At 40.8% G+C, this 27727-nt stretch overlaps 1 protein-coding gene and 1 non-coding gene across 2 annotated transcripts; one reads left to right on the forward strand and one right to left on the reverse strand.

Annotated features, from left to right (window-relative positions):
• Positions 1-2861: 2861 nt before the first annotated feature.
• Trnam-cau lies at positions 2862-2934 on the reverse strand. The gene has a single exon. It is a non-coding gene; the product is annotated as a tRNA-Met (tRNA).
• Positions 2935-3358: 424 nt separating this feature from the next.
• On the forward strand, positions 3359-27697 carry LOC124165983. The gene is made up of 12 exons (XM_046543546.1): positions 3359-3890; positions 5609-5787; positions 11907-12157; positions 13000-13294; positions 14065-14255; positions 15588-15871; positions 17627-18155; positions 20202-20571; positions 21090-21316; positions 21521-21983; positions 24141-24391; positions 25592-27697. Exons 1-12 carry the CDS (start codon positions 3872-3874, stop codon positions 25761-25763), a joined length of 3231 nt encoding a protein of 1076 aa, XP_046399502.1. The 5' UTR covers positions 3359-3871; the 3' UTR covers positions 25764-27697.
• The last annotated feature ends 30 nt before the right edge of the window (positions 27698-27727 follow it).

Here is a 27727-nt window from a genome sequence, read left to right on the forward strand (position 1 = left end):
TTTGAACCACAGTAACGGATACAGAAAAACTCAAGGGGGGGCGCAAAAGATATTTTGAGGTACTTATACTTTTATCGTAATTAAAAATTAAGTTATATGCAAAGTTGACGATAGTTTTATTTGTTTTGATTATACGCATATACAAAAGAATGTTATCTTATGATTAGAGATACGTGAAAATCGCACATTCATTTTTATTTTATCGCACTTTCAATAACAGTTTATCGCATTTTGTAGCGTCAATTTTTTATTTTCATAATGAGGAAGATGACGATAGAATGTAGTGAACCACAGTTATATGACAAAATACAGAATATTTTAAATAATTATGTTGTAGAAAAATAATAAATTAAGGAATAAGACATATTGTGGCGGAGGTGTAGCTTGCCCGCGCCCACTTGTAGTTCGCGGCCACGTAGAGTCCCAGCCAACTAGCATCTAGCGATTCGCTCACATGCTTTAAGCGGTGAGTGCCGGCAGAGAATTTAAACTGCGAAGTTTCTAAATTTACTTATGAAGGCAATCTGACGATGAAGCTTGAACATGCAAAACATAATTTAAGAAAAAAATACTTTCAGATTTTCTTCACGTGCCGAAATACTTCATTCACTAGGATTATTACACCCCACCCACCGCCGATTGACATCAGACATCAATTTTCTTTACCGCATCACGAATGGGTCCTTCAGATGCATTGATCTCCTGACATTCTTTTCACTACGCATTCCAGCTCGCAGAACCCGCAATACTGAAGCTCTACACCAGCCCTATTTCCGTCTGGCAATATCTCATAGATCCCTCTTTTACCGCTTACCTTCTATTTTCAGTTTCAATCTCAAATACTTCTTCCTCTCTTGACATCTTTGCCTCCCGCACCAATTTTAACAACCAATTGAAAAGACTACCTTTTTGACACGGACCTTTAGTATATATAGTATATGTTGAAAATGGTGGTTATTTATGATATATTTTTATGCATGTTTTTAATTATATTTACATAATTTATTTTGTCTATAAACCCAATGTAAAGGACGTAGTGCTGTTTTTGGTGTGATATAAATAAATAAAGACCAGGAAAATTCGAACACGCATTAAGGAATACATAAGTGAGTCAACTACATTAATAGTCAGCTAACCTATTCTCAAGACTTGAAATTAATACATGCAATTTTTCATTTCAATGTGGAAAAATTCCAATTCCATCATTCTTGAATCTTCGGATCTTATCATTTCTAAGATCTTAAACTGCCGTTATAGGCTCTTGCTGGATGTTTGTGATTGATCACCCCCTGCCAAACACCCTGAAGGAGGCTCGCGTGGAATCATGTAGATGTATCGATCGCGATTAAATCGGCAATCTAAATCTTTCCTATAGTCTACCTCTCTTTTTTATTTTTATGATTATCTTACCCTGCGAGCCACTTACAGAGGTGTCTGGCAAGGGGTTAAGCATCACCAACATGCACCAGAGGATTAGTATTTACTTCAACGAGCTTGCAAAAAAATGTCGCCGTGATCGATGGCGTGTTGCTTGTGGTATCCGTATGTCTTGCATTCAAGGTGTGTTGATGATGGAGGCACGTGCGACAATCGGATGGCTTTGGGTTGCCGGGAACGGAGTGGATTGTCTCCTCGTGCTTCGCTCGGGTTTGTAAACATGGCCGAAGTCCTTCATCTCGGCATTTGCGCCGTTGGGTTACGTACGTCGAGTTGCTTGGCTGTTCCTCCTGCCTTTCGGTGTGGCTGGCAACGAACGGTGGGTGGGATAACAGATACCTCTATTTCCCCTCTTTCCAGCTCCCCTTCGAAACCCTCCCCCCCCCCCCCCCCAAATCATCTCACTCAGACAATGATTTCGTCCATCCAAGCCTGGAGAGGGAGAAACGAAGACGGAAAGATCACGTCTAGATTTGTATTATACTAAGAAATGTTCCAAAGCCACACTATCCTCTTACTACATCTACATCTGCGTAATACCCTGCGAGCCACCTCTAGGGTGTTTGGCAGTGGGTGATTAGTCACGAGCATGCTACACGCAATAGGATTTCCACATGTACATTACGCGGTCCAAAGAACGTTACGCACATGGGCGTACTCAGCGAGAGGTAGTAGGGGGCGGCTGCCCACCCCCCGTAGAAGCAGAAGTAAATTTTGTTGAAAACGAAAGTATTTTTTATGCAAAAAAGTGATGTTGTTATAAAACGTAATGTAATAAAAAACAATTTTTTCGAGCGAATAATAAAAAAATAATCTATTTCACGACGGTGATTGGTCAACTTTTGTCAACCACTCTAGTGGTGACTAGCAGGGTATCACGCACATGCCAGTTTTCTCTAGGGTTCTTGGCAGGGGGTGAGTATCTATTTCCATCATGCACTCGGTCTCACGTAGGTGCTGCCCAACCTTGGGTGCTGCCATTATGATACTTACACATATATATGTAGTACATATTATGGCAGTTACATAAATACTCATAAATCTATATAATGCCGTGCGAGGCACCTCTAAGAGTGTGTAGTTGGGGGGGGGGGGGGGGTGACTTATCAACAAAACACAGTTGTCGAACTGAGAGTGTCGGCGGCCATTTTGGTTCAAATGTTGTTTTTAAGCTTTTTTGGGCTTATGTAGTTAAACAGTGGTTAGAAATTACGAAAAACTGATTACGACAACAGATCACGCGTAACGACCAAACTAATGTAGTATCACGTGTTTACGCTGACCAGGTTACGATGGATGCATTGCGAGGCATAATTCAGAAATGTTGTGTAAATGCAGAGATTCAATGAAATTATGAACATTTAACCAATCCAATCAAGATGAGGGAAAATAGTGGAGAAAAGCGATAGAGTGAAAATAAAAAATGCCCCGGGTGAGGATCGAACTCACGACCTTAAGATTATGAGACTTACGCGCTGCCTACTGCGCTACCGAGGCTTAATATAGGTGGAAGAAACATTAGAGTCACATCTCTGTCACTCCGAAGCCATGTAAATCCCTTGAGTGTGTATTTTCCTGGCCCGTCCAAGCCTTGTCCGTTTGGGACGAATGCATAACGGAGAACATTTGTTTAATTTTTAAAGCATGTCAAGCATGCTCCCTAAGATCTTCCCTATCCTCCGCACCGACGGAGGAAAGAATGACGGCAAAGGCTTGCGGTGGCTTGCCAAACGAAATTGATTCATTCCCCGCACGGGAGGGGGGAAAAACATATGATCGACCGACCGACTCCCGGACGGAAAGGGGACAAGCCATTCATATAGAGGAGGGGCGCTGAGAGGAGAGACGGGGCTTCAGGCCGTTCTTTGAGGTCGGTGGAGACATCTAGCGGCGGAGCGCCCGAACGCACGAGCCAGCCAGCGATTCGTCGTCTGCTCTTCAGTTGCAGCTGAGCAGCCGTTCGAGTTAGTCGACATCAGTCTTTACTCCCGAGATTATCACATAGAGCTGTTCACAGCGCTGTATTGAGTCCGTATAGCTGTTTTTTTTAGTCGAAAGAAACACAAACCCCTTCGACCGCAAACAACAACGATTGCAGACGGCTGCAAATGTCGCTGGGAGAGCACACAGTGAGAATGGATATAATTCAGGATCACGAACGATTGCCCGTGGCAGACAGAACGTCCTGATTAATGCTGAAATCTAATGGAGGAGGAGAGAGCCGCTACACATAGTCTGGGTGGAATGGTCGACCTCTGTTTCGTGTGATCGTTGCTGCCGCTGCTGCTGGTGTGTTTTTTGTGTGTTTGTGTGCATATTCACCCTTTCGGAAATAAAAGAAGAAGAAGTGTTGTCTTGTCCTCGTCGCTGGATCGTGCGGAAAAAATTACAGAATCACGACAAGTTTCTTGAAGTATTAAACAAAGGAGGAAGCATGAAGACCTGCGGTGGAGGTAAATGCAACGAACATCCCCTTTAAGAAAGAGTAACGTACACCTCTTGTCCAATTTCGATCGTGCTTGTGTTTGTTGCTAGGGTGACGAAACGTTAGTCGAACGGATTGCGTGTGCTCATTGTTTGTGCGATTTTTGTAATGTGAGCTGCGCAGTCAGATTAATTTTGCATTTAAATGCTTCTCTGCTGGGTTCGGAACGAGTTGTCGATCGGGAATTTAATGACTGTTGAAAAATGGAAGGTGATTAGCGTGACACGTCACTGTCCGAAACAGCTGGAAATTAGTGCAAGCGTGACTGTCAACGGATGTCGATGTCGTTTTCATTCGCCCATGTGAATCGGTGACGGTCCGTGAAGCACACTTGGCTGTCGGGAGAGTAGCTGTTCTCTCTCTTTCTCGGGAGCCAGGCAAGGCTCGCGTTGTGAACCTGTAGGTAACGGAACGTCTGGAAGGGGGGGATCACCTGTTCCATGAATGTATTGCTCTTTCGTGCCATCCTTTTCATTTTTATCGTTCGGTTTTGCGGATCGACATCCTTAATGAGACGACAGAATGTTATTCAATTCATCCGTCATTCTAATTTAGTGCCAGTTATGTTTTAAATCACGGTGGATAGTCACGATTTCGTCTTCTGTAGTTTAGCGTCGTAGGCCCGCACGGTCGGGCATTTTTAAAGGGACTGGCCCCGTGTCTTCGCCTGGCGAGTGGGGCACACAAGCTCGGAGAGCTCTTGCGAAACGGGTCGCCTCAATTTCAGCAGCGGCCAACCAGGCAGCCAGCTAGGCGAACAAGTCCGTCGTCCGTCCCTTTTTCTTTTCGTGCGATGAAGAAACCTCTCGCACGAGTGAGTGAAATGGAGGGCGCGTGACGAAATGCCCTCTACGCGTGCACTTGTCCACGCGTTTGTTATGTAGCATGTTTCCCTCGGGCGAGGAGAGTCGAAAAATGATGTCGAACGTAGATGGTCTGTTTAGATATACATTTCCAGAATGTTTTCGCATTTGAGAATGAGCTAGCTTTCAGTTAGAGTAATATGTTCGCGAAGATTCAAGCCGAAAGCTTCATTCGCCGTGGTTTATCGAGCCGACTAATGATTTTCACAGGATGACAAATTTCCATGACTGATATGGAAACCGAATATTGATAATCTCCATAAGTTGCGGGTGTTTCCAAGGTGACTGATTATCTTTCATTGCCACCTCGATGAATGTCAGTTGCGATGACTGTTTTATATGACAACCCGATTTCAACTACGGGTTAGGAGAAATAAATTTTTGTTTGCTATCATTGTTTAAGTGTATGGATCAGAGAAATTGTATTTATCCTCGTTAATTATTGAAATTCGTGTGCCGATGCCGTGACTTCTATCTATGTGAAATCCTCATCCTCTTGAACCCATGCCGTAGTTAATTTGCTTTAACATCTTTTGAATTTACTTTCGAGTTACCTCAGAGGTATTTCTCGTTTTTGCCTAGGATAAGCTTCAGTAATTAAGCACATAACATTCTCCTCGATAGTGTTTGCTTTTGTGTTGCGCAAGGATAATGTTACCTTCCTATCGCTACTTGTCACTTCCTAGGCTTCTCTATTTCGGTAGTGCTCTGTAGTTTAGTGTTGTCCACTATGATGTTGGTGTTTTTGCCCGCCCGTGTTGATAGTATACCTGTTTACTCGACCTCCGACGAACGCTGAAACCCCTGCTCTTTCTTTACGCAGAGATGCTGGGCTCTTCCGTGGTGGAGGAGGTAGACCCCGCGGAGTCTTTCGTGGGGCTGGCCACTCTGATCGTCGAGGGACGGGTTCCGGGCGGGGCCAGAGGCTACGGGGAGGGACCCCACAGCCCTCCCGCCACGGCCTCTGCCTCCCGGCACGAGTGCGACCCGAGGGCCTTCCTGGTGAGTTGCTCTTCCTTGTTTACCGCTGTGTCGTCTAGACGACGAAGATGAGTGATGCATTGTTTATGCTGCGCCCATGGTTACGCTGCTGGTTAGCTCAAACGGTTGTCTCAAGTTTACGACGGCATAGGTAGGACGAACTGTGATTAGAATTAATGCTGTGGATTGTCTATCCCCTGTGCATTGGATGTGATATATATTGGATTGCGTGCGAAAGATGTCGGGGAACGTCGTGTCCCGTTGGATAGAGCGTTCAACTACTGACCCCGGTTCAAATCCGGGGAGACTCCATCTTGCACCTCCGATTTAATTGCAAAGCGGGCCAGAGAAAAGTACTGGCCCTTTATCATGAATGTGTCAAATTCCCATGCCGTATGTCTTTGTGGTGAGCTCTACCCTCGCCTATCTAAACCAACTTTCTGGTTTGAGCATTGACAATGAGATTTGGTAATGTCAACGGTAGTCATGAGACTGAGGTTACGCGTACGATCTCATATACTTTCTGTCATTGACGAATGAAATTACTTTCGATCCGTACGCTGAAATTCTCCTCAACAATCGCTCATCGATTGGTCATGGTTTGTTGATGAAGTTTCGTGGACAACGGTTGGGCTAACCGTAGGGCTTGGCCTTTGTCGAGCGGGCGTAGGGAAAACAATGCATGAGTCGAGGACACTTATTGTTGTGTTCGAATGTTTTGTGTATATGTTCCCGTCTGGAGGGGAAATAGGGGAGGGAAAGATTACCACTATCACTTCTTCGCCGTGGAGGAAGGGAAGAGAGAGGGGGTGGGGTGCTGTGGTGTTTTGTGCCGAGTTCCCCAACCCTGCTTGAGGGCAGGCGGCTGGCTCGGGTGGGAGTCAGCTGTGCGAGCGTTGGGCCCAGCTAGGGGGAGCTCGAACTCTGCTTGTTGTCATGCCAGCCTCCTTTGCCCGTATCCTACCCCCCTATGCTTAACCCCATGGTAGCCAAGTTGTTTAGCGACGAACATTTCGCTCGTAGGCTCATTTCAGTTAGCGTTACATTCCCTTTCTCGTCTCCGCCTGAATAATTGGGGTGAAAGAAATGTTGAAAGTGAAACGGGGATATGGGTCGCGAGAAATCACTGCGTGGCGATCCTATACTTTCATCGCCAACTCCAGTTTTCCCCTCGCATCTCGTGATATAATTTCATCGGTCGTCTATTTTTTTACATCGTGAATTTGCCCAGTTTTTGAGCCGAATAGATCGTTTCATCGTAGTTTTTGTTTCATATTTCTAAAATGGTTTCCTTGCAATTCATTTGAAGTGCTTTCTCGTCAACCTTACGCTCTGCGAATCTTTGTGGGTAGTTTCTCGACGTATAAACATTTCATCATATTTTCCAATCCTCTAGATATAGTGCTTGCTCTCAAGTTCTTGTATCAGAGCAAACAAACAACGGTTAATGATACAATTCAAGCCAATTTCCGTACAGCAATAAAAACAACAAGGAATGGCTTTGGATTTTGTCGGCGTTAGGTTTAGCCTACGTAAAGTATTAGGTGATAATCTCATTGCTTAGGTTTGTCTCAGGGAGTGACGGTAATAAATTCACTATGGCTGCTCTTCTATCTTCATTTCAATTCTACAGCTAACTAATAGTCTCATTTAATGAGTCTTCCTCTCGATTTTTAGTTATATTTGCTTTAAAGAAGACGGGCACTACCTGGCACTGACATTTTTTTGTTGCAGCGCTTCAGTAACCATTGTAAACATGTACGTCTGCATAGCAACGGGAATTCGATGCCGTCTTGACATAAAAAGGACGTTATCTTTTGTGTTCTGATTTCTTCTGAGGAATGTACTCAATATTAAGATTACTCGTATGAGTGTATGCGACGAAATCTGTCTCGCGATGAGGAGGTCATACTGACTGGGTGGGTGAAGTCGTTTTTCTTAATTGACTTAATCAAGATGTGGGCATGTGAAGGTCACTCGCGTAGCTGTGTGTACAGCATTAGGCATCATGGTAGGCGTGTTACAAGTTATTTGCTAGCAATGAAATGAGTGTCAAATTACGGTGTATATGAATTTTAATGGGCGCCCTACTTATTTATTTTTCTGTATTGATCAATTTTTTCATCATCTCTCTTCTAAATTGAAATTAATGAAACTTATGGACAGCGAGTGTTTTTTGTTATAAAAATTTGTTGTTTATGTTAATCCTAATTTCTGTACAGTATCAGCGAACGATGTGACCACTGATTAATGCTCGAATGTTAACAAATCCGATTAACCCCACCATGAATCAGCTATTCCAATAGTGCAATGACACCTGTACATTCTCCTATTCCTTGAACTAGGAGTGATGCACCGGTAATATTGACTATTTGTTGATTGATTATTATGCAAATCTCTTACCACAGTCCTACCTAAATGATTGATGTAAAGAATTCACATGATTATTTCCTTCATTTTCTTCCTACCTGTTGGAAAGTCAGTGTAATGGCATGTCAGTAGGGTAGTGTGTGCATAAAAACTTGTTGTTGTTAAGTGTTATCCAGTTCGATTTTTGTTGATAACTATTGTCTTTTGTGGGTCATGATAAGAATTTTAATGTTTCTGCAGGGGAATTGGTCATAATTATGGCTCAAAAAATGCACACACAATCCCGTGACAATCATCAGGTTTCTTGAAGCTTTTCATTTTACAGCTTTGGAGAGAAAGTGCAACGTACAGTCTAATAAGCCATTCAGAATATTTTTTTAGTATTCTTGAGGGCGGTTAAAAATTGTTTTCCATTCTTTGGGCTTCATTAATTTCACTTCCGCTGTTAGGGACCACCGTTGGAATATTCACCTTTGGCTGTCTATGAAAAAATCATGATACACCTGCCACTGTACTGTGCTGATTCCATAGTGATGGAAATATCCAACATACCTACCTTTGTGGACATGCTGTTTTGGTGACTGATGACCGAGTTAGCCGATATGAGGCGTGGGGGCGATCTGCATGTGCTATTACTGCATTGGCTCGGGCGAGCACCATTTCCTCTCGCTTGAGGACTTGAAGAGCAGGAAGCGAATATCCAGTTAAATTTTGTGAGCCATGGGAGCAATTCAGATTGCTCTAGATTATAAGTACTGCCCCTACCTCCCCTGATTAAGGTACTCTCCCAAAAAAATGAATTGAACTCTCTCTGGTTCAATCACACAAGCCTATGAACCTCTACTTTGTATTCTCTTGAGTCATGTCGTCTTACTTTTGCTGGTAATGTTTGCGAGAGAATGAAAGTAAGGGTTCGCCAATACTTAAAGGCTTCTTCCCGTGTTGAGGTAAAATTCCAAAAAAAGATGACACTTCCATGAGTTCAATCTTAGAAGCATTTTATAACAAAACTATGAAAATTTACTTTGTATTCTCTCTGTCTTAATGTCCACTGTTGTAAAATTGACGTTCTTGAGAGAATGTAAGGTACCAGTAATCTCATATCCCAAGATAAAATATTTCCGAATAAATAGAATGAACTTTTTATCAGTTCATTCCAGACTTCTGACAAGCCTATAAACTTCTACCTTCTGTTCTCTCTATCATGATTTCCCTTTTTTAATCAATGTCATTCTTGAGTGAGTTTGACATGTTTTCAGCTACATTTAAAGACTTATTCCCACGACCCACTGATAAACAAATGTCTTTCCTTCATTTCTTTTCCACCATTTCTGTTGAGCCTGTGGACTTATACTCATGGTTAGCTCTTATTTTTGATGTGCCATGTTTGTTTTAAAATTTCCTGAGAGAATATAACGTAGGGGTTCATCCACATCTAGAGGCTTGTGTTTAATTTTGTACCTCATGAGCTGTCAAAGTTCTGGTAGACGCTTGAGGAATGGTAAAAAAGTAACAAGAATTTTATAATAGTGTGGGCTGTCTATAGCACTCTAGGCTACATCGTTATTATTATGTGCCCAGACCTTATTCAAATTTGTGGAGTACAATTTTGAAGTGAGACATTACCTGTATGAAGCAATCTTATGGAAAAATGAACGGCTCATGGTCATCGCATCACCATTATGAGCCAGGATTTGTGGAGTAGGCTGTAAACTACACCTCCAGGCCACCATATCTGAGAGGCATATGTGCATAGCATATTTCTACTTTCGGAATTGAAGAGAATTACGGCATGATTATATGGTACCGACATGGAAGAGGTCAATGATTGCTGGAAGGACTATGCATTTGCCCAACCAAAAATGTTCCAGAAGTGTTTTCAAGGGTTGAAAAAAGTGCAACCAGATGTACATTTTGCTCGAGTGAGTTATTGTGTGTGGGATAAAATTATCGACGATGGCACAATTTATTTTTGAGAAACTTTAGTTCTTGTTACTTTTTCATCAGACCTTATTCAAAGATAATTGGTATCATATTGTTGCTTCATTTTGAGTAGCAGTCACATATACTTTGACTACTTAATGAGTCTGTTTGTCTGTGAACCAGCTACGTTATTGCTCAAGGTCAAAGTCCCTCTGGTTGAAATTCCACCCTCAATTGAGCTTCACTTGCCTTTGCAAATTAAAAAAAATATTCAGATAATTATTTAGGGTTTTCCTTCCTTGAATTATATCAGTCTTTTTATGTTATTTTATCTCCATTAGTTCCCTAATTAGCGGATTCTTTTGCGCGTACAATATATGTTATTTAATTTTACACTCTCATTTGTGGGACAAGAGGGACTACGGAGGGATTGATTATCATGTTACTTTGTACATTAATATCAGTACTAAAACTCTAATGGAATAAAAAAAACTTTGACAGTTCTGTGGGACAGTTGTAACTTAAATATATTATTACATGTGTATAAACTTATATCTTCAAATACTTTTTTGGTAGTATATGATATCCCTCATCAAGCTACTAAGTTACATGGTTTGTGATTCATCCCTAAGGCAAGCAATTATTTTCCCAAATCTTTCAATCATTGAAACTAATGAAGTGGCTTAAAAAATTTCTTCTTTTATCACTGACATCTCAGGGATCTAAGATAAACATGAGTTGAAAATATCTCCCCTTCTTCCAGATCTCTTCTGGGAATTGATTTTTGAAAAACAATTATCAAGTATCAATAATAAAAATACCTTAGATAGAATTTTGTTAATTAATACCTGATCAGGTGTAGAAAAATTTAGAAATCTAACACAAATTGAATCACCATTACTTAATGCACATTCTGTATTTCTCATAGCAATAACTGTTTTTAATTTTAGACTTTAGGAGTGAGAAAATCATTACCTTAGATTCGTCTGGATGCAGTAAATCCTGCTGCACTGAAATAACATAATTTTTTCATTTAAAAAAGGAGAAACCTCTTATAATATAGTTTATTTACTGCAGGTGTTGCAGTACATGTGAATGATTTCTCCGTGATGTTTGTTTAAGTCACATTGCTTCTTGCTGTGGCCTTTCAGACAGCAGGATTTGTATCCCCTTATCCATTTGAAAGATCATGTCCAGTGCACTGATATCTTGCATTGATCCGGGTGATTTTATTTTTGCTGTCAGCTCTTTGCGGCACTGGTTGAATATTAGTCCGAATCATATTACAATTTTCTCCATCATTTAAATGATTATTTTTGGTAACCTATGTTGCGGGTGCCATAGGATTCCCTGTGTTTGAACGCAAACCTTTTTCTGTCCCAGTAACTATCACATGGCCAATCAGAGCTCAAAAGGTGATTTTAAAGTATTGTTCAGTTTGAAATAAGAGTTCTTATCTTTATTGGGATTTCGAATATGATGGAAAGACAGGACTTCAAAAATGACTGTATGATCTTCATGATACCTTGAACCTATATCGATCCTTGAATCGATATCTTCCTATGACTTAATACCCTCTGAGAGGCAAAATGGTTGTTTAATCCCAGCAACAATTTTTGCCTCCCCTATAAGTTTCCTAAATGTCTCAGGTCTTTCCATATTTTTTTTTAATTTAGCCAGCATGGTCTTTCAAGTGGACTTTCACTAGTCCTTTGAATTCTAGATATATACATATATATTTATTGATATTCTGTTTATGTACCTAATGTATCACGTACTGTTTAGTGTTGTATTCATTATTGACGCAATGACCTCCCTCCTCTTATTGTAACTCTTTTGCCCTTCAGTGCAAACGTGGAGAGAACCTGAGGAAGCATGCCTTGTTGCTGTGGCGCAGTGGCGTGCCCCTGTGCATTGAGGTCCTCCTGTGCCCGGATTGCCCCTGTGGCGCGGCGCGTGCATCCTCTCCGGATGTGGCCAGTCCACCGCCTCCCGCACCCCCTCCCAACAACCCCTCCCCTACCAGCAACCTCCCTTCTGCTAACACTCCCGACCTACTGCTTCTCGAGCAGTGGACACTCACCGTTGTGCATCACAGGTACGTTGTGCTTTTTCCACAATGATTTATCTTTCTCACTTTCCCAAAGGCTGTCTTGCATCAGGGTTTGCGTTGGTGTGGCGGCTAGAATGTTGGCCTCCACCCCATGGGCTAACAGGGTTACTTACTTCTGGGTTCCAGTCATGGTGTTGGCAGAGATTTTTCAAAGACTGACAGATCAGTGCTTTTGTGGAGGGTACCTCAAAGTGCAGCACTCTGTTCATCGAATGGGACGTATAATAGTGGTCCCCTACGCAGCTTTTGTTTAGAGCAGAATATTGAAAAAACTATCAATTTTCTCCTGTAAATTCCTTACTATACCTTCTTTCGGATCTTGCACCTTCTTTTAGTTTAAGGAATGTGGATATTTAATATAAAATGGTGAGAAAGAGGAGAGTAATAATTCAATGAATCTATTATTTATTGTTTTAATAAGATAAGAAAATTTGCCAATTTTGTAAGCAAAAGAGTGATGAAAAGTTGAAAGTTAAGATTATTATAAATTTAAATAATACCACAACGAAAAGAAATTTTTAATGTCTTGTTGGGGAATTTTTTGGTCTGGCCAGACTGTGTGGATGAAAATGATAGGTATTGTTTGATTGCTATGCAGCAAACGCTGTACATACAAGATTCACAGACATAGGTTTAATTATTTCATTGCACAATAATATTGCTTATCTGGAATTCATGTGTTTGTGGGACCTAATTTTTGGAAAATATATTAATAAACTTGTCCTTTAAATTCGTTAATCGAGTTGTGTCCATTGTTCTAAATGTTATCATTGTTACTGCTACCTGTTGACATATTTATTTCTTCACCGTCTTTTCTTCCTTACCAGAACCCAAGAAAGCAATGGCCCTGGCTCAAAACCTTTACCTCGATCTGCAGCGATGTTAGGTGGTGCCAGACACCACTCGCTTGGCTTGAAAGGTTTGTTCCAAGCAGTGCGCTCGCAGCTGCACTTTTCGCAGCTCGGCGCTTGGTGGAGCAGCAGTGGGGGCCGGTCACCTGCCCACGTTGTGTACAGACTCTCAGTGCCAACTGGAATGCTGATGGCTTCGTCTTTTGTGCGGCCACCGTCCGTCCATCATTTCCCAAGTGCTCCCCTGGGCAGAGGAACGTCCACACTTGAGGTGAGTGAAGGAGCCGTCAGCGTTCCATTTTTCATTGCTGTATCGCAGGTTGTTAGTTGCTGAAAATAGCCAAAGCATTTTGAAATGTCTGGCTAGTCTTATTTGGGTGAAAATGAGAGAAATTGTTTGATTGCTTGACGGGAAACTATCTACATCAGTGGCATAACTATGGGGGGTGATGAGGGGGATAGATCCCCCCCAAATCCTCAGGGAAATAAACTTTTTCAAAACTATTGTCTATTTTTGACTTATATTAAATATTCACGTAACTTTTTAATGAAACCCAAATTTTAAGTGCTAAGACAATGTAAAATGTATTTGGAGGCATGTCATTTTTCCAAAATTTTCCTTAAATTGGTGGTGGGTGGGAGGTCGGCCTTCCCCGTCCCCTCTCGTCCCCCCAAAGCATATTCCTAGTTACCCCACTGCTCTACATTAAAGATTAAACTGATATCACTTTTTTATTTAGATGTTAGGATTTTCGCTGTGGTTTTGATTCCAAAACAAAATTTTTGCATCTTTCGAATAACTTGGTCGATGTTTTACTGTCCTGTAATCATCTCCTTGCCTTTATTTATATCTTGGGTAAATCATTAGATACATCTTTTTCAAACCTTTTCATTTGGAGGGTGTGCTTTGAAAATAGATTTGGAGGTGGTAGTGTGAGAAAGGATTTCCTCCCAAATATTTGGAGATATTTTAATCCTGATGTTTTTTATATTCTGTCTAAGCTTTTGTAAGTCTACTTTGAATTTTAAATTTCATTACAGGTGAGCTTAAGCAGTCTACCTAGAATGGAATCTGTGCCTCGACTGTCTTGCCCTATTCACCTGACCGTCGAACCATTTAACGGTGGCACTGCTGAAAAGGACGCTGGGAATGCTGTCCCTGCCGCCGATACCACCACCAGGGATGACGGACAGAGGCCTGGGAAGGAGGAAACGCCATCCCAGGGATGGAGGTACGAATCAGTTTCAATAAAATGTCATATTCAAATTGATGTGCAGTGTAGATATTAGTTCCCTTTAATGGAATGTTCATGACCTCTTTCATTGCTGAATTTTGTGGCATTATTCTTAAGTCTCTTTATGATTGTTGGTTTCCCTGTAACATTCTCCTCATCTCCTCTCTACATAATCTTCTATTGCTCCTCATTACATTATTCTATTACTTTCTATTGATGAATTACGTGTCCATACATTAGTCCTCATCTCCCATCCTTATGATTGTCAATTTGCCTGTTACTTCCTCCTTCATGTTTCCCTTGGTCGTCATGTATTCCTAATAACATCTGGCTTCTCTCATTTTTTTTAAATTTTATTACTGTATCTCCATTGATGTGGCATGGCATACCCAGGGGGCAGCTGCCCCCATGTAGAAGCGAAAGTAAATGTAATTCAAAAAGAAAGTTTTGAACAAATTTTCTTTTAATCCAAGAAAAGCCATATTAGTGTAAAACATGAAATTAAATATATTTTTAGCAAACATTTTTAAATACCAATGAAGCAGTGTCACAATTGTCTTGCGATTTTAGTTTCCTTAACCTTTTCTGTGTTACAACTTGAACAACTATGGCTTGCCTCTCTCTAGTTTTGATCCTGGGTATGCCCTTGTCATGTGGATGATCATGTTTTCTATTTATTTATTTTTTATCTTTCAAATATCCCCAAGCGTCAATTTACAATGATGCTAACCTTATTACTTTTCATTAATTTTCATAAGCTCATTAGTTTATGGATTGTAGTAGTGATTGTAAGTAGTATTTTTTATGTAAATGTTCACCTTTTCTCAGTAATGTCAGGATATGAACATAATATGGTTGTAGTGTGCTCAGATCCCAATATTGGCTGTACTCTGGAGCCAAGCACTGTAGCTAGTGTCAGTCGTTTCAGTGATGTCTATCACCATTCACTTTAGTGAGTCAATTAGGAATTGTCAATGGTCCATTACTGCTGATATCAATGTCGATCGTGCTTTATGTTGATCGTGACCTTATTTACGTCAGTTGCGACCTATTTAAATGTATTATTGTTCAAGACCAATGTTAATTGTATTCAATATCATCAATAGTGCCAAATTTCCTTATATATAAGAGCTGCTGAAAAATAAAAATAAAGAAAACAGTTTCTTTATTTTTTATCATGTTATGGTCTGAACGAAGTTAGTTGGAAGGGTTATTTGTGGGGAAAATATTTTATTTCCTTACCCTTCCCAATGGTGGAAATGACCTTAACTGTTTTTACATCCTGCCCTTCAAATACCATGCCATAATTTTCCTAATGTTTCATTTCAGTGAGCCTATGGGTAGTTCAGGTGGGAGACGCAGGTCATCATGCACATCCCGTTGGAACGCAAAGAACAGTCTTCCTCAGGCAGCGGACAATGGCTCACACCTGCCAGAGCCCCTCCTCGGTGAGAGTCTGCTTGATCCTCCTCCATGGGAAAGACGAGGACCAGTCCATGGTCCGGGCCACTTACCTCCGCCCCCGGCATCTCATCGCAACCCACTGCCATCAAACACAACTCAGTATCTCAGGGACAGCCCAGTATTTGGGAAAAATATCTCATCCAATCACAGTAAGTTGGCAACCGAGTGAAGTCAGTAGTATATTACGCATTCTCCAACATTCTTTGTGGAATCATGTGACAATAATCACTTACGTAGTTAAGTTCCGGCAAAATATATTATACTGACCTGTTGTTTTTTTTTTGTTGAAATTTATTTTTAACCTTGAAAATGACTGTTAAAGTGGAAACCTAAGCTGCTGAAATGTATTCACGTGGAACTTTACTAAGGGATTTAATTATATACATGTATGGAACTCAATAGCTGTAACATTTACATTTATGAGATGTAACAACATTCAACATTTTTTTCTTTGCGAATGTTGTATCCTGATTTATAATGTTTAAAGTGCTTCAAAAATAGCCATTATATTTTGCACACTCCATTGTTTGCCGTTGGGCGACATGTCTTTTTTAAGGTGGCAGAATCAAAATGAATCTTGGATTACCTGTCCTTGATTATCCTGTTCATTCTACATTTTTCCTTAATTTATTTTACTGGGGAAATATATTTTGGAAAATATGAGTAAATAATGGTGTAATATGGTACCTTTTAAGCATTTTGTTTTAAATTATTCTTTCAACGAAATAGATTCGCCTCTGGTTTCAGACCGTTTTGTCATTATCATAAGATAGTAAGATTGTCTAAATCTTGGTCAGAAGAAATAATGTGTGGAATGTACTAAGTCAAGTTGCTTTCCCTATTCAATAATTTGGCCAAGTAACTTTAAAATATGCAGTTTTAAAGTTATTTTAAAGTGTCTCAGTGACAGTGTGGATTGTTACTGTTTCAGCTACATCTCTTAATTTATCTCTACTTCCTGGGCCCTAAATAGTGTATCTATGTTTAGTGCTTTCTTAGGTTCTAATTCAATGTAAGCCCCATTTGGCATCATGTCATGGAGTCTTAAGTGGTGTGATGTTCTGAATTCCAGCACTAGAGCCATGGGTGGCAACTTGCCCAAGGAACTTGCCCTCTTTACCTATATTAATGAAATTGTCATCCTCCTAAACTATGCTTACTTTCAGTTGAAAAAATTACAAAGGGTAGTTCATGCTTAAAAAGCTGCATCAAGCTACAGTGTGAGATAAATCTAATGTTGAATTTGAAGGCTCTTGAGTTACAGTCATTCAAAAGTTATTGTGCCTTAATGGGAATGTTAGGCGTTTGACTTTTATCCACCAGATATAATTTACCAATGGTCGCCCTTCACTGCTGGCTTATTTCTAATCTAGTTAAATAAGTCTGCCAATACGGGCTTGTCAGACATTTAAAGGTTTAATGGCAAATACAGATCATCTGACCTTTCTCTTTTCCCGCTTCGTGTTCCTTCACACATGACGAGACCGAATGACTGCTGATTCACCCCTGCCTTTCTGTATCTAAACGGTTCTATTCAGACTTCCTTCTTCCATTAACTCCTATTCCAAATGTGTTCCAGATTTTGATCCTTTTTTTTCATCCCTCATCCATCTGGCACCATCTCAATTGTAATTTTCTCCCGCCCCTCCTCTCAGCAGCCGATGTAGTCTACCATTCTTTGTTATTTATTTGTAAATACTGTTGAGTATCATTTTGTTTGTTGTTGCTACACTATGCTTAGTTTAAGTAAATTATTCTCTTGCTATTGTGAGTCCTTTGTAATGGGCCTCGTGCTGTTTTTGGACTGAAATAAATAGATATTACACTATGGAATATTTTTTTCTTCCTGGCTCAGGTCTTGTTGAATACAATTAATATACTCACGGTTTCTCGTTTCTCTTCAGTGGATCAAGGCAGCATGGGAGCCGATGTGTGGACCAGAACCGGATGCCACCCTCCATCATCCAGACAGTCTTCCCCGCATCTCTCCGACGAGATGACCAACCCATGCCCGACGGCTTGCTCATCCAGGCTTAGCCGTCAGGGTCTGGCCCGTCGTCGGGATTTGCCTCCGTTGAACACTGCCCAGCGGACCAAGGCGCGTGGCAGCCAGGGGTCGCCACCATATCCCTTTGTCGTGGACGACCGCATGCGCATGCCGTGTGATCGTCCCGGCAAGCACCACTGCCGCCACGCAGAGGAGGATGAGGACGAGAGGGAGGTGGGGGAGGGGGGCGTTAGTGGCCACAGGCTGCCGATGGCAATGGGAGAGAAGAAGAAGAAGAAGGGGTTGTGTCTTGTGGATGAGGGAGGGGTTAGCGCAATGGAGAGGGGGGAGGTGGCCGAGGATGAGGGTAAAGGGACCATCAGGAAGAAGAAGTCGCCAGCTTCGCTCAGTCACATGGAGATGGAGGAAGTTTTGGAATATCTCAGGTGAGTCTTGTTTCGTGATCTCTAGGGTTCCTGCCAGTCAGCATAATAAATCAGCTTAAGGTTGGAAGGCGATATTTGGTGGAACTTGTTGACAGGAAACATAATGAAGATACACTTTTGTATGTTCCACAAGAGTTTTTAATACCGACCCAGGTTTCGGCAGTACACACTGTCATTATCAAGGTGAATATACAAAAATTTGCGAGCTTATACATACCTTAGGGGGAGGGGGGCTGGACTCGGCAAGTAAACCCACTGACCTTGGGGAAACTATTCCTCGTTAGCTTTTCCCCTCCCACCATCACCACCTCCTCCCTGTATTAACCCCCCTCTCCCTAAGGTATATATAAGCTCGCAAATTTTTGTATATCCACCTTGATAATGACAGTGTGTACTGCCGAAACCTGGGTCGGTATTAAAAACTCTTGTGGAACATACAAAAGTGTATCTTCATTATGTTTCCAGCATAATAAATATTGGAATTACCGTACATGTCTGAATACAGTCCCCCCTTTTTTTCCAAAACTGCCTGTGGTAAAAGTAAAGGTAAAAACTATATTCAAACGGATTTTAGTAACTTTTCCCGAAACTGAAGCCTCAAAATTGGGGGGGGGACTATGTTCGGAGAAATATGGTATCTCATTTAGAGACTTACAGGAGTTAATATCCTGTTTACACTGGCATGATTGTAAATGTAAATAATTAACATTGTAATGAGTTGTGCTATATATTTTATTACCTTTAAGAGTTTGAATTTTTTTACAAACTTTGTCTTAAATTAGCCAATGAGTAGATACACTAGGGTGTTTTTGGAAGTGCCAAAAAGCAAGGTAACTTGATTTTAATTTCACTGGTTTGAGAATGTCAATGAACTTGCGTGACAATTGGCTCGTTTGCCATTTTTTTCTAATTGCTAAAGAGTTTGAAAATGAAAGTGAACTGTGTTTTTCCATTTCTCAATTTGTCACCTACTTCTTGAGCTATGCTCGGAGAAAATTTGAAGCACTTTACTGTTTCTATGATAGGTTCATGACATCTCTTGCCATATGGCTCACTACTTCTTGGTTAATTCTTAGCCTCGCCCATATTTTCTTTTTGATCATTCTTCTTGATTCTCTCCATGAAGTATCAGGTCTTTCTGAATAACTTTATGAACCAGAACTTAAATGATGTCAATGGCTCATGAAAAGTAGGCGGCAACTTAGTAGTAGTGAGAATAGAATGGAATATCTTAATGGCTGAATGAATGAGACTTTTTTTCATCATAACTTTTCTTTCACTTCCATCTACTGAATTATCTAATAAATTACAATTTTAGGTCAGTGTGCATGACCCCATTTATTAACCCTCTCCAATGGATATAGCTTATTAAAACTTATTAAAACAACTTGTCTGTTTCCACACTATTTTATTTTTACCGGCCATGGTTTCGGCAGCTTGAACCATTGTCAAGGTACATAGCCTTGGGTGACAGTCTTTTTATAGGTTTTTCGGGAGGGGGAGGAAGGGAGGGGAGGGGTTATTGGAGTGTGCTCATGCCGAGGTTACTGATGACGTCAATGGGCGATGGGTTGGAGGTAGGGTAATGTTCAGAAGGGGTGAGTGGAATGGGAACATATGGTCGTTACATAATTTAAAATCAGCGGGGCAATTAACAATTTCAAACTGTTCTAAGAAATCCAGTTTCCGCCCCTTGTCATGTACACGTAAAATTTTTGCATCAAAATTGCACCAATGGTGTTCGTCATTCAAATGCCTTGCAATTTCTGATGAGTCGTCATTATTTACAAAACATCATCTATGTTCTCTCATTTGTTGTTTGACAAGTTGTTTTAATAAGCTATACATCAAAGATTTCCACCGCATCACGCCGGACACTGTATCTCTCCAATGGAGTCGACATGTAGCGTTCATCTCTGTGTTAATGACTTCAGTACTATGGGTTTTATTGTAAATTAGATGCTCATATTTTTTAAGAAGACTTAACATTTGTCTCTTTGTTTGATGTAATAGTTTCTTAATGTAAGTTCTCTTTTGCTTTTCCAGGAATAGGAATCTTTTGAGACAGAGGATGCCCAAGAGGACGAGTGAAGATGAGGATGAATCTGAACGAGGGCTGAGTCCACTCTCTGCGTCTGTGATGAAGGGACCCATTGTTCCCCAAATTTGCAATCCGCAGGTTTACCACCTGCTCGCCGAGGAGCGGCACAATTCCCTCGCTAAGGCCTTCCCTCACATAGCCAAGGAAAAGTCTTCCTGGAAGGAGGGGAGGGTGCCAGGAGATCAAGTTTGCCGGAGTGAGACCGAAGTGCAGTCCTCCGACATTGCAGCATGCCATTCAAGCACAAAGCACTGTGGAGCAGAAAGTGGAAGTGATTGCCAGAAGGAGGAGGTGGACAAATGTGATACTGATAATGTGAGTACATACTACATATATCATATATATTTTTCCCTGGGGTCCTTATATCCCAGGGTTCAGTTTTGTGGAGTGTACGTGAGGCATCTCAAAGTTGCATGAATCACCTCCTTGTTGGAATAAAAACTTTCATTACTGCCATTTTTACCATTTTACTTGGATTCTACTTCAATTTTCCTTTGCAATGAATTGATTTCTTGATTTGTTGTTGAAACGTGGGTTATCAAGGTGCTAATTGATGTACGAAATGCTTTTTATCAAGAATTGTGCCTTCTTCTAATTCATTTGTAGATTCTTGGATAATGATTGTTAAGCATTTGATTCATCAAGCAGCTGTGCGATCAAAAATAGTTTGAATGATTTACATATGTTGCTCCAACTTCACTCTTGCTGGTGTCCATTTGCAGAGATGTACATTTAAAGTTGTGTTTCCTTAAAGGCTTGAAAATGTTGTCTGACTCTGATGTCTTGGAATGAGTGAGGTCATTGCATGTTAACACCTGTCATTTTCTTTGCAGTCCTCCTCAAGTTCATCTCCAGTCCGCAATAGTTCAAGTCTGCCATGTGGGAGGCCTGTCCCATCTGCCAAGGATAAAGCTCGCTTCCGCAAGTCATTGGATTCTGCTGCTTCCATGGTGTTCCATTGCCGCACTGGCCTTCCTCTCACCTCCAGCCCTGCTCCAATCAGGAGGGGGACGCGCTTTGACTTTGACAGCTCCCTCAACTCTGTATCAGCAATACGAAGGTGTGTACTTATTCTTTGCTCTCAAACATTCTTTGTTATATTTTTCAAATCGTATTAATATTTTCGATTCTTAACTTTTGTTACTAATTTATTGTTGCTGAAGTAATTTGGAATCTCCAAGAATTGAAAATAAAGTATTGTTGAATCAAGCAAAACAAGTGATAAATTTTGTGCACTTAAATCAATATCCTTTCCTTCTTGCAGTGCCCTTTTTGAATCAGGAGTGCGCTCCGAGGAGGCTGAGGAAGAGACGGAGCCAGGCTCGCCTCCAGACACTCCTCCAGCTCCAGTCATCCTTGCCCCTTGCCCCACCGCTGAGAAGAGAACGCCAGCAGAATGCTTACCCACCACCCCCAAGCCCACCATTGCGGATTGTCCCTTCTCCTCTTCCCCCATGACCAACGGCTACTCCTGCACGCCGCGATCTGTGCGTGGCCCCCGCCCCCTCCTGCCCTCCGGTGCTCCCTCGCCCACCTCTGCGTCTCTCCTCGGCTCCTTTGAAGAGTCGGTCCTCAACGGCCGACTCGAGCCAGTCTCCACTGTCCAGGGCTTCACGGCTGAAATCGGCGCGAGCGGCCCGACTGGATGTCCAAAGCATCTTTTTCTTCCTGTTACAGTATTCTTTTACACGCTTGGAGACAATGATAAAGTTTCTACTCCATATCTGGTGAGTTGTTGTTGTTATTGTTGTTTTTTTCGCCCTCCCCCCAGTGTCATTGTGTTGTATGTCCCGTACTTACAAACATTTGAAAAATTCGAGCGTACCCAAATTTACACACAATCCAATCCGCACTATCCAATGTGGTGTGGTGTAGAGGAATTCTTACTTTGGACACAGTCTCAATTAAATTATCAATTAAATCATTGTGAATTCAGGAGCTGTTTAGTGTTTTGCCTTTCTGCAGAGAGTGAAATTTTTTCGGCTCCATTCACGTCACACATGCAGCTAGATCAGTTTGTCACTATCGTGAGTTAACCCAAAATTGTAATGCAGTGTGGCATTTGCAGGATAACTACCTTATCGATGTCTCGTTTTTCAACGTATGAACAAGGTCTAGGAACTCGTCTGTATGTCGAGGACTTACTGTACATCTGCTTCCCACTGATAACCCACCAAAGTGCATTTCCCTCTGTTAATGTGGGCTGGGCGGCTATCAGCACACTCTGCAATTTCTGTATGCTTCAGGTTTTTCTTTTGTTTTGTTCGGGGTATCCTCATTTATTCCCCTTCCAGGACTCTTCAATTCTTTGCATAAAAAGTGACATAGTATTTCAGTGATGAGGGTAGTGTGGTTTCTTGATTATTGGATTCCCACACAGTGAGCCTAGCGTCATTGCCCACAGATTTTTTAAAGACTACGTGGTCAGTGTTTGAGTTGTTTTTGGAAGAAGCTTCAAGAACAGTACTCCATATGTTTAACCATGGTCCCCTTGGCAACTTTCATAAAGAGTAGGCTGATGCCAACTCTTACTTTCCCTCTAATTTTCCCTACGTACCCTTTCCTCATGGCGTGTATGACCTCAGCTGTTGGTCGCCTACTTTAAATACCATGCCATACAAAATACAGGCATCCCCCGAGTTACGTAAGAGATGCGTTCCGGCAGACTATGCGTAAGTCGAAATTTACGTAAGTCGAACCTTTGCGTTGGCGCTTCAGAGATTGCTGTAAAACAAGTTGTATCGTACAGGAATGAGCGCAACCACATACGCCACCACATCCATCGCTAGAACTGCAAATTTTCACGTTGATTGCTGACTTGGGATTTAAAAGCGATTTTTCTACAGAAATTAATGAAATTTCCTTCGAGGAATGACAAAAATGGGTCACTTTGTTATTTTTAGCACGTAAAAAACTCTATAATTATTCGATATTTTTTCTACCATAGGTTGTACGGGCGAATATCTACTTCTTCGCGCTCGCATTCGAAAATTAACGTAATCATTTGAAATACGGTTACCGCTTACGTAAGTACGGATTTACGTAAGTCGAGACATACGTAACTCGGGGGATGCCTGTACATACCTTTTACTGTATGTTATATCACGGTTGGATTCGCTTTTTTAGCTAGATGATCCTGGAGGGTTATATGTGAGGTAGCATTATGGTCTGCATGCTGAGAAACTTTGAAGCCCTTATTTATAATGAGAATGATTGTACTAGATTGGTCAAAATGTATTTTATACATATAACTATTTGTGTACTGCTGAAATTTTGGCATTTATGTAGATGAACCAATTTTTCCTCACTTCTGTCGAACCAGCCTCAGTGGTAGTGGGGTAGAGTTTATTCGTCTTGGAGTAGTGGTTGGGGTAGAGTCTAGTCCTGCCTAGGTAGGTTGCCCCTATTCAGTGTCTGTGTGTTTGTGATCTTCCTATGTTGTTTTTGATTTTTAGATTACCCCGCTCTAAGGGCCTTAAATGCACTGTTTCCAGGGTAGTTACGGTTAGAAGAAAACATTTCAAATTTTAAACCTGTCTTTAACTTATTGTGCAATGTTTGATTTCCTCCCTTAAACTTTCTTAAGTGTCATTTGGTTTAAATAAGACATTGAAAATAATCGTTAATAACAAGACATTGTTATCATATTTGAAAGGCATCTGACCGAATTCCTCGAAATGTTAGTTTCTGTTGCATTCATATGAATGAGCTGGAGCTTAAGCATTTGAATGCTTGGAATTTAGTGCTTGAAGTATGTAAAAGCTCTACAGTCTGATGAGAGAGTGCAGTTTTTGTGAATCAAGTGTGCAGTTTTTTGCATTAAATGCTTTCGCTAATGTAACTTAAGTTAACTAAATTTCTTCTGCCATCTTGTTTCTTTACAGAGTCACATCAACCTGGGGAGGAAAGGATATTCTGTCCCCAGGTCTGGTACAGTTCAAGTCACCTTGTTCAACCCACTTGGGACCGTGGTGAAAATGTTTGTGGTGTTGTACGACCTCTCAGACATGCCACCCCTCTCTCAGACCTTCCTGCGCCAGCGCACACTCTATGTGCCAGCCAACTCCTCACATGACTATTGCACTCCCGGCAAGGCAGAGGCCCACAAATGGCTTCGCTACCTCATCCATCTCAGGTAGGTTTTATTCAATTCAACGATAAATTGACTTTGTATCGTCCATTGTAGCTTTTAGATCTAGCCGTTTAAGCATGTTTTCAATGTATGATCTTAGGTTTTCCCGGTGTATCAGTTGCAGAAAAGTTTCTCGGGTTTTCCACCAGTTGATATCGTCCATGTCTCCCGACAATTCGATCCGTAACTTGCTGATTATCCTCAGGGTATCTTCCGAATGCCATTCTTCGAAAATTTTCCAGTGTATATACGCCTCATGTGGGGTGTATATATACTGGAAGATCCCCTCAGGATGATCAGCAAGTCACAGATAAAAACGTCGGGAGACATGGACGACATCAACTGGTGGAAAACCCAAGAAACTTTTCTATGTTTTCAATGGTTTGCAAGTTTACTTTGCATAACATCGAGTTTATGGCAGTCGCTAGCCTGGGGAGGTGGAGAAAGGCCTTTGCACCCAGAAGTTTTTCCCTAAGTGGCAGATCTTCTTTCTTTGAACTACTGGAATTTGGGACTGAGATCTAAGATTCAAAAATTTCTCAAAATCGAGTAGCATTAATTGCTACCATCAGTGCCCTGTGTTTTTAAAATTCCTGTTTTTGGGGTTATGGTTTAATAGAGGACCTAGCAAGTAAATGGATACTATTTGAGTGTAAGAATCAAGAGGAACATAAAATTTTGACAGTTAATGCTGCAAAGTTCCATTGTCTTTGTCTTACATAGATTTATGACTAGACAGTCCAATGGTTGAAATACAACAGGAAGTTTATTCAGCTTCATTCAAGGAGGGAAAATATAGTTACAGATATAAATTTTTAAAAGAAAGTATCTAAAGTTTACAGTTATTTTTTATCTATTTATAATTTTTATTTAGGAAGAGAGAATTTATATTGAAGAAAGATTTTTTTTAATTCAGACGGTTGTATTTGGTGTATAGGTGCATTAGATTTTTTCTTCGTTTAGATTTTTGGAAGTATTACTTAGTTTTCTTCTATGTTGCGGTATGCTATTTCTTGTTCACTTTCAAAGAGCAAACATTTTCAATAATTTGATTATTCATGAAACTTTAATTGACTTTCTCTCCTAGAGTTTCCTCTTGTAGTCAATGACTTTGTCACTGTACAATATTTCATCTCTTTATGACTTTTATTCATTTGATATTTCTACTATAGATAATTTTTTATGTCCTGGATTTCTTTTAAGGTTTTCAAGTTCCAAGTCCGGGCGTATCTACCTCCACACGGACATCAGAATGATCATATTTCGCAAGTCAGACATGGACACTGCCACAGCTTCCGCGTCATCGGAGGAAGCGTACGAGCTCAGATCTTTCACTCATGGTCCTACCAATCCAAAGTTTTCACCCACCAAGTAGCTGCCATTGTCTCACCAACCCGGCAGGACATTAAGAGAGCCCCAAGTGATCTGCCTCACGCAGACGCCATTGTGCTCCGAAGGAGGTATGAAATCAGACTGGCCCATTGTTGAGGGGGAGAGGCGGAGCAGGACTTGGTTGCGAATGATATGCTCTTGGTTTTGAGGGGTTGGTTTTTGTGGACGATGGTGGCCATTGTTACAGCAGTTGCACTCTCCGTTGCGGGAGTCTTCTGTTGTGTGTGGGACAATAGATGAGTTAAAGAGTCGCTGCGGTCTCTCTGTTGAGGTCGCAGGATGAAAAAAGGGCTGAAATCTTCTTTCGAGAAGGTTTCAATCAAGTCTCCAGCAGTGATGTTTGTAGGTTGTGTGGTTGGACTCGGTAGAGGTAAGGGGAGGGTGGGATGGGTAGGGGTCACGGTGAGTGCCTTTGGTGGTGTGCAGATCTCCTCGGGGTAATATTCTGAAAGAAACGAATGATTCCCGGCTGTCTGCATTCTGTTGGCATTCTGTCCTAATTGAACCATCTCTGGAAAAAGTGATTCTTTGGGATGTGCCAAAAAATTTCCATGTGTGCTCACCGATTCTTGAAAAAAAAGTATATATAAACTCTTCACTGTGAGAGATTGTGAGGAAAAACTTTTAGGGGTGGCTCATTGCCAAATAAATCAATAGACGCTTGAACTGTCTCCAGGTGATGCCTGTTAAAGAAACAAAAAATTTTATAAAAAAATATATATATATATGAACACTTGACTGTGATATGTTTAAGTGGATGGCGTGATATTAGCTCGAGTTTTTTGTGTCAATGTGGGCCACATCTCTGTGGCTTGTATTTCTCTGCTTTGTGTTGGTAGATTATCTCTTTGATCGGATACCTCCACTTTAGGAGTTCCTCTAGAGCCATTGCATGGTTTGGAATTAAGGTTAAAAGATCCTTTGATGCTTTTTGGGGGATTGTAATTGCTTTAGCTGGACTAAGAGAATACGAGTAGGCAAGGATGCTCTTTTGAAGTATGCTTTCATGCATCCTACCTGCTTAATACTGGTGTGGTAGTAATCCTTTGAGTGAGATTGTGTCCTTGGGCACATTTAAAATTGTGAGATGTGGATGGAGATTGTAAGTAAACAGCTGAATTAGCCAATTGTAAAGCATTGACCATCTTGGGACTTGACCAAGGGCATCCTATGCTGACATTGCTGAAATAACAGTGCAATGAATTAATGAGTATATGTAGATTTAAAAAATGAGTGCTGTGCTGAAATGCTGTAAGGAAGGTGGTGTATATATGAATGGTATGGTAATATTTTTTCAGTGTTGTGATAACTCACTCCTTCGGCAGAAATTGGTCTCAAAGCTGTGTTGTTTCCACCGTTACCAACACAAAGGTTGAAAGCATTGCAGGTGAAAAAAATTAACATGCCGTCTACTCAAAAAGAGTCTTTCACTTGAGAACAACCGACCTTGATAAATAAGCTTTATTTCCCTTAACTCTAATTAACTGTGATGGGATGATGATGATGATAATATTTGAAGAGTTTGATGACACTTGTGTAGGTAGGGTTGTTCTTAAGCAGGATAGGCATTGTCTCAATCTGTGATTGACTATAAAGTAATGTGAACGTGATGAAAAAGAACAACCAGCTTTGTCATTCACGTGTATTGGAACAATGTCAATTAGCCTTGAAATCACTTCATCTTTGCAAAATCTACCATTGATGTTCACTTATTGTGCATCTTTTTTATTCAGATGTCCTTAGTTTAATATATTTACATATATGAAAATAATATAATTATATACACATAAAAAATCTATATATAAATGTTTAGTGAATATTTGAGAAGTTTATTTATTATTACTGATGGAAGTAGATTTAGACCCAGAGAGGGTATTTACTTCTTCCTTGAATAAAAAAGTGTTTTGAGTGTTGAAACATTTGTTTGATTTTCATTTCATGTTGAGT

The sequence above is a fragment of the Ischnura elegans genome, chromosome 9 (assembly GCF_921293095.1).
Source record: "Ischnura elegans chromosome 9, ioIscEleg1.1, whole genome shotgun sequence".
NCBI lineage: Eukaryota > Metazoa > Arthropoda > Insecta > Odonata > Coenagrionidae > Ischnura > Ischnura elegans.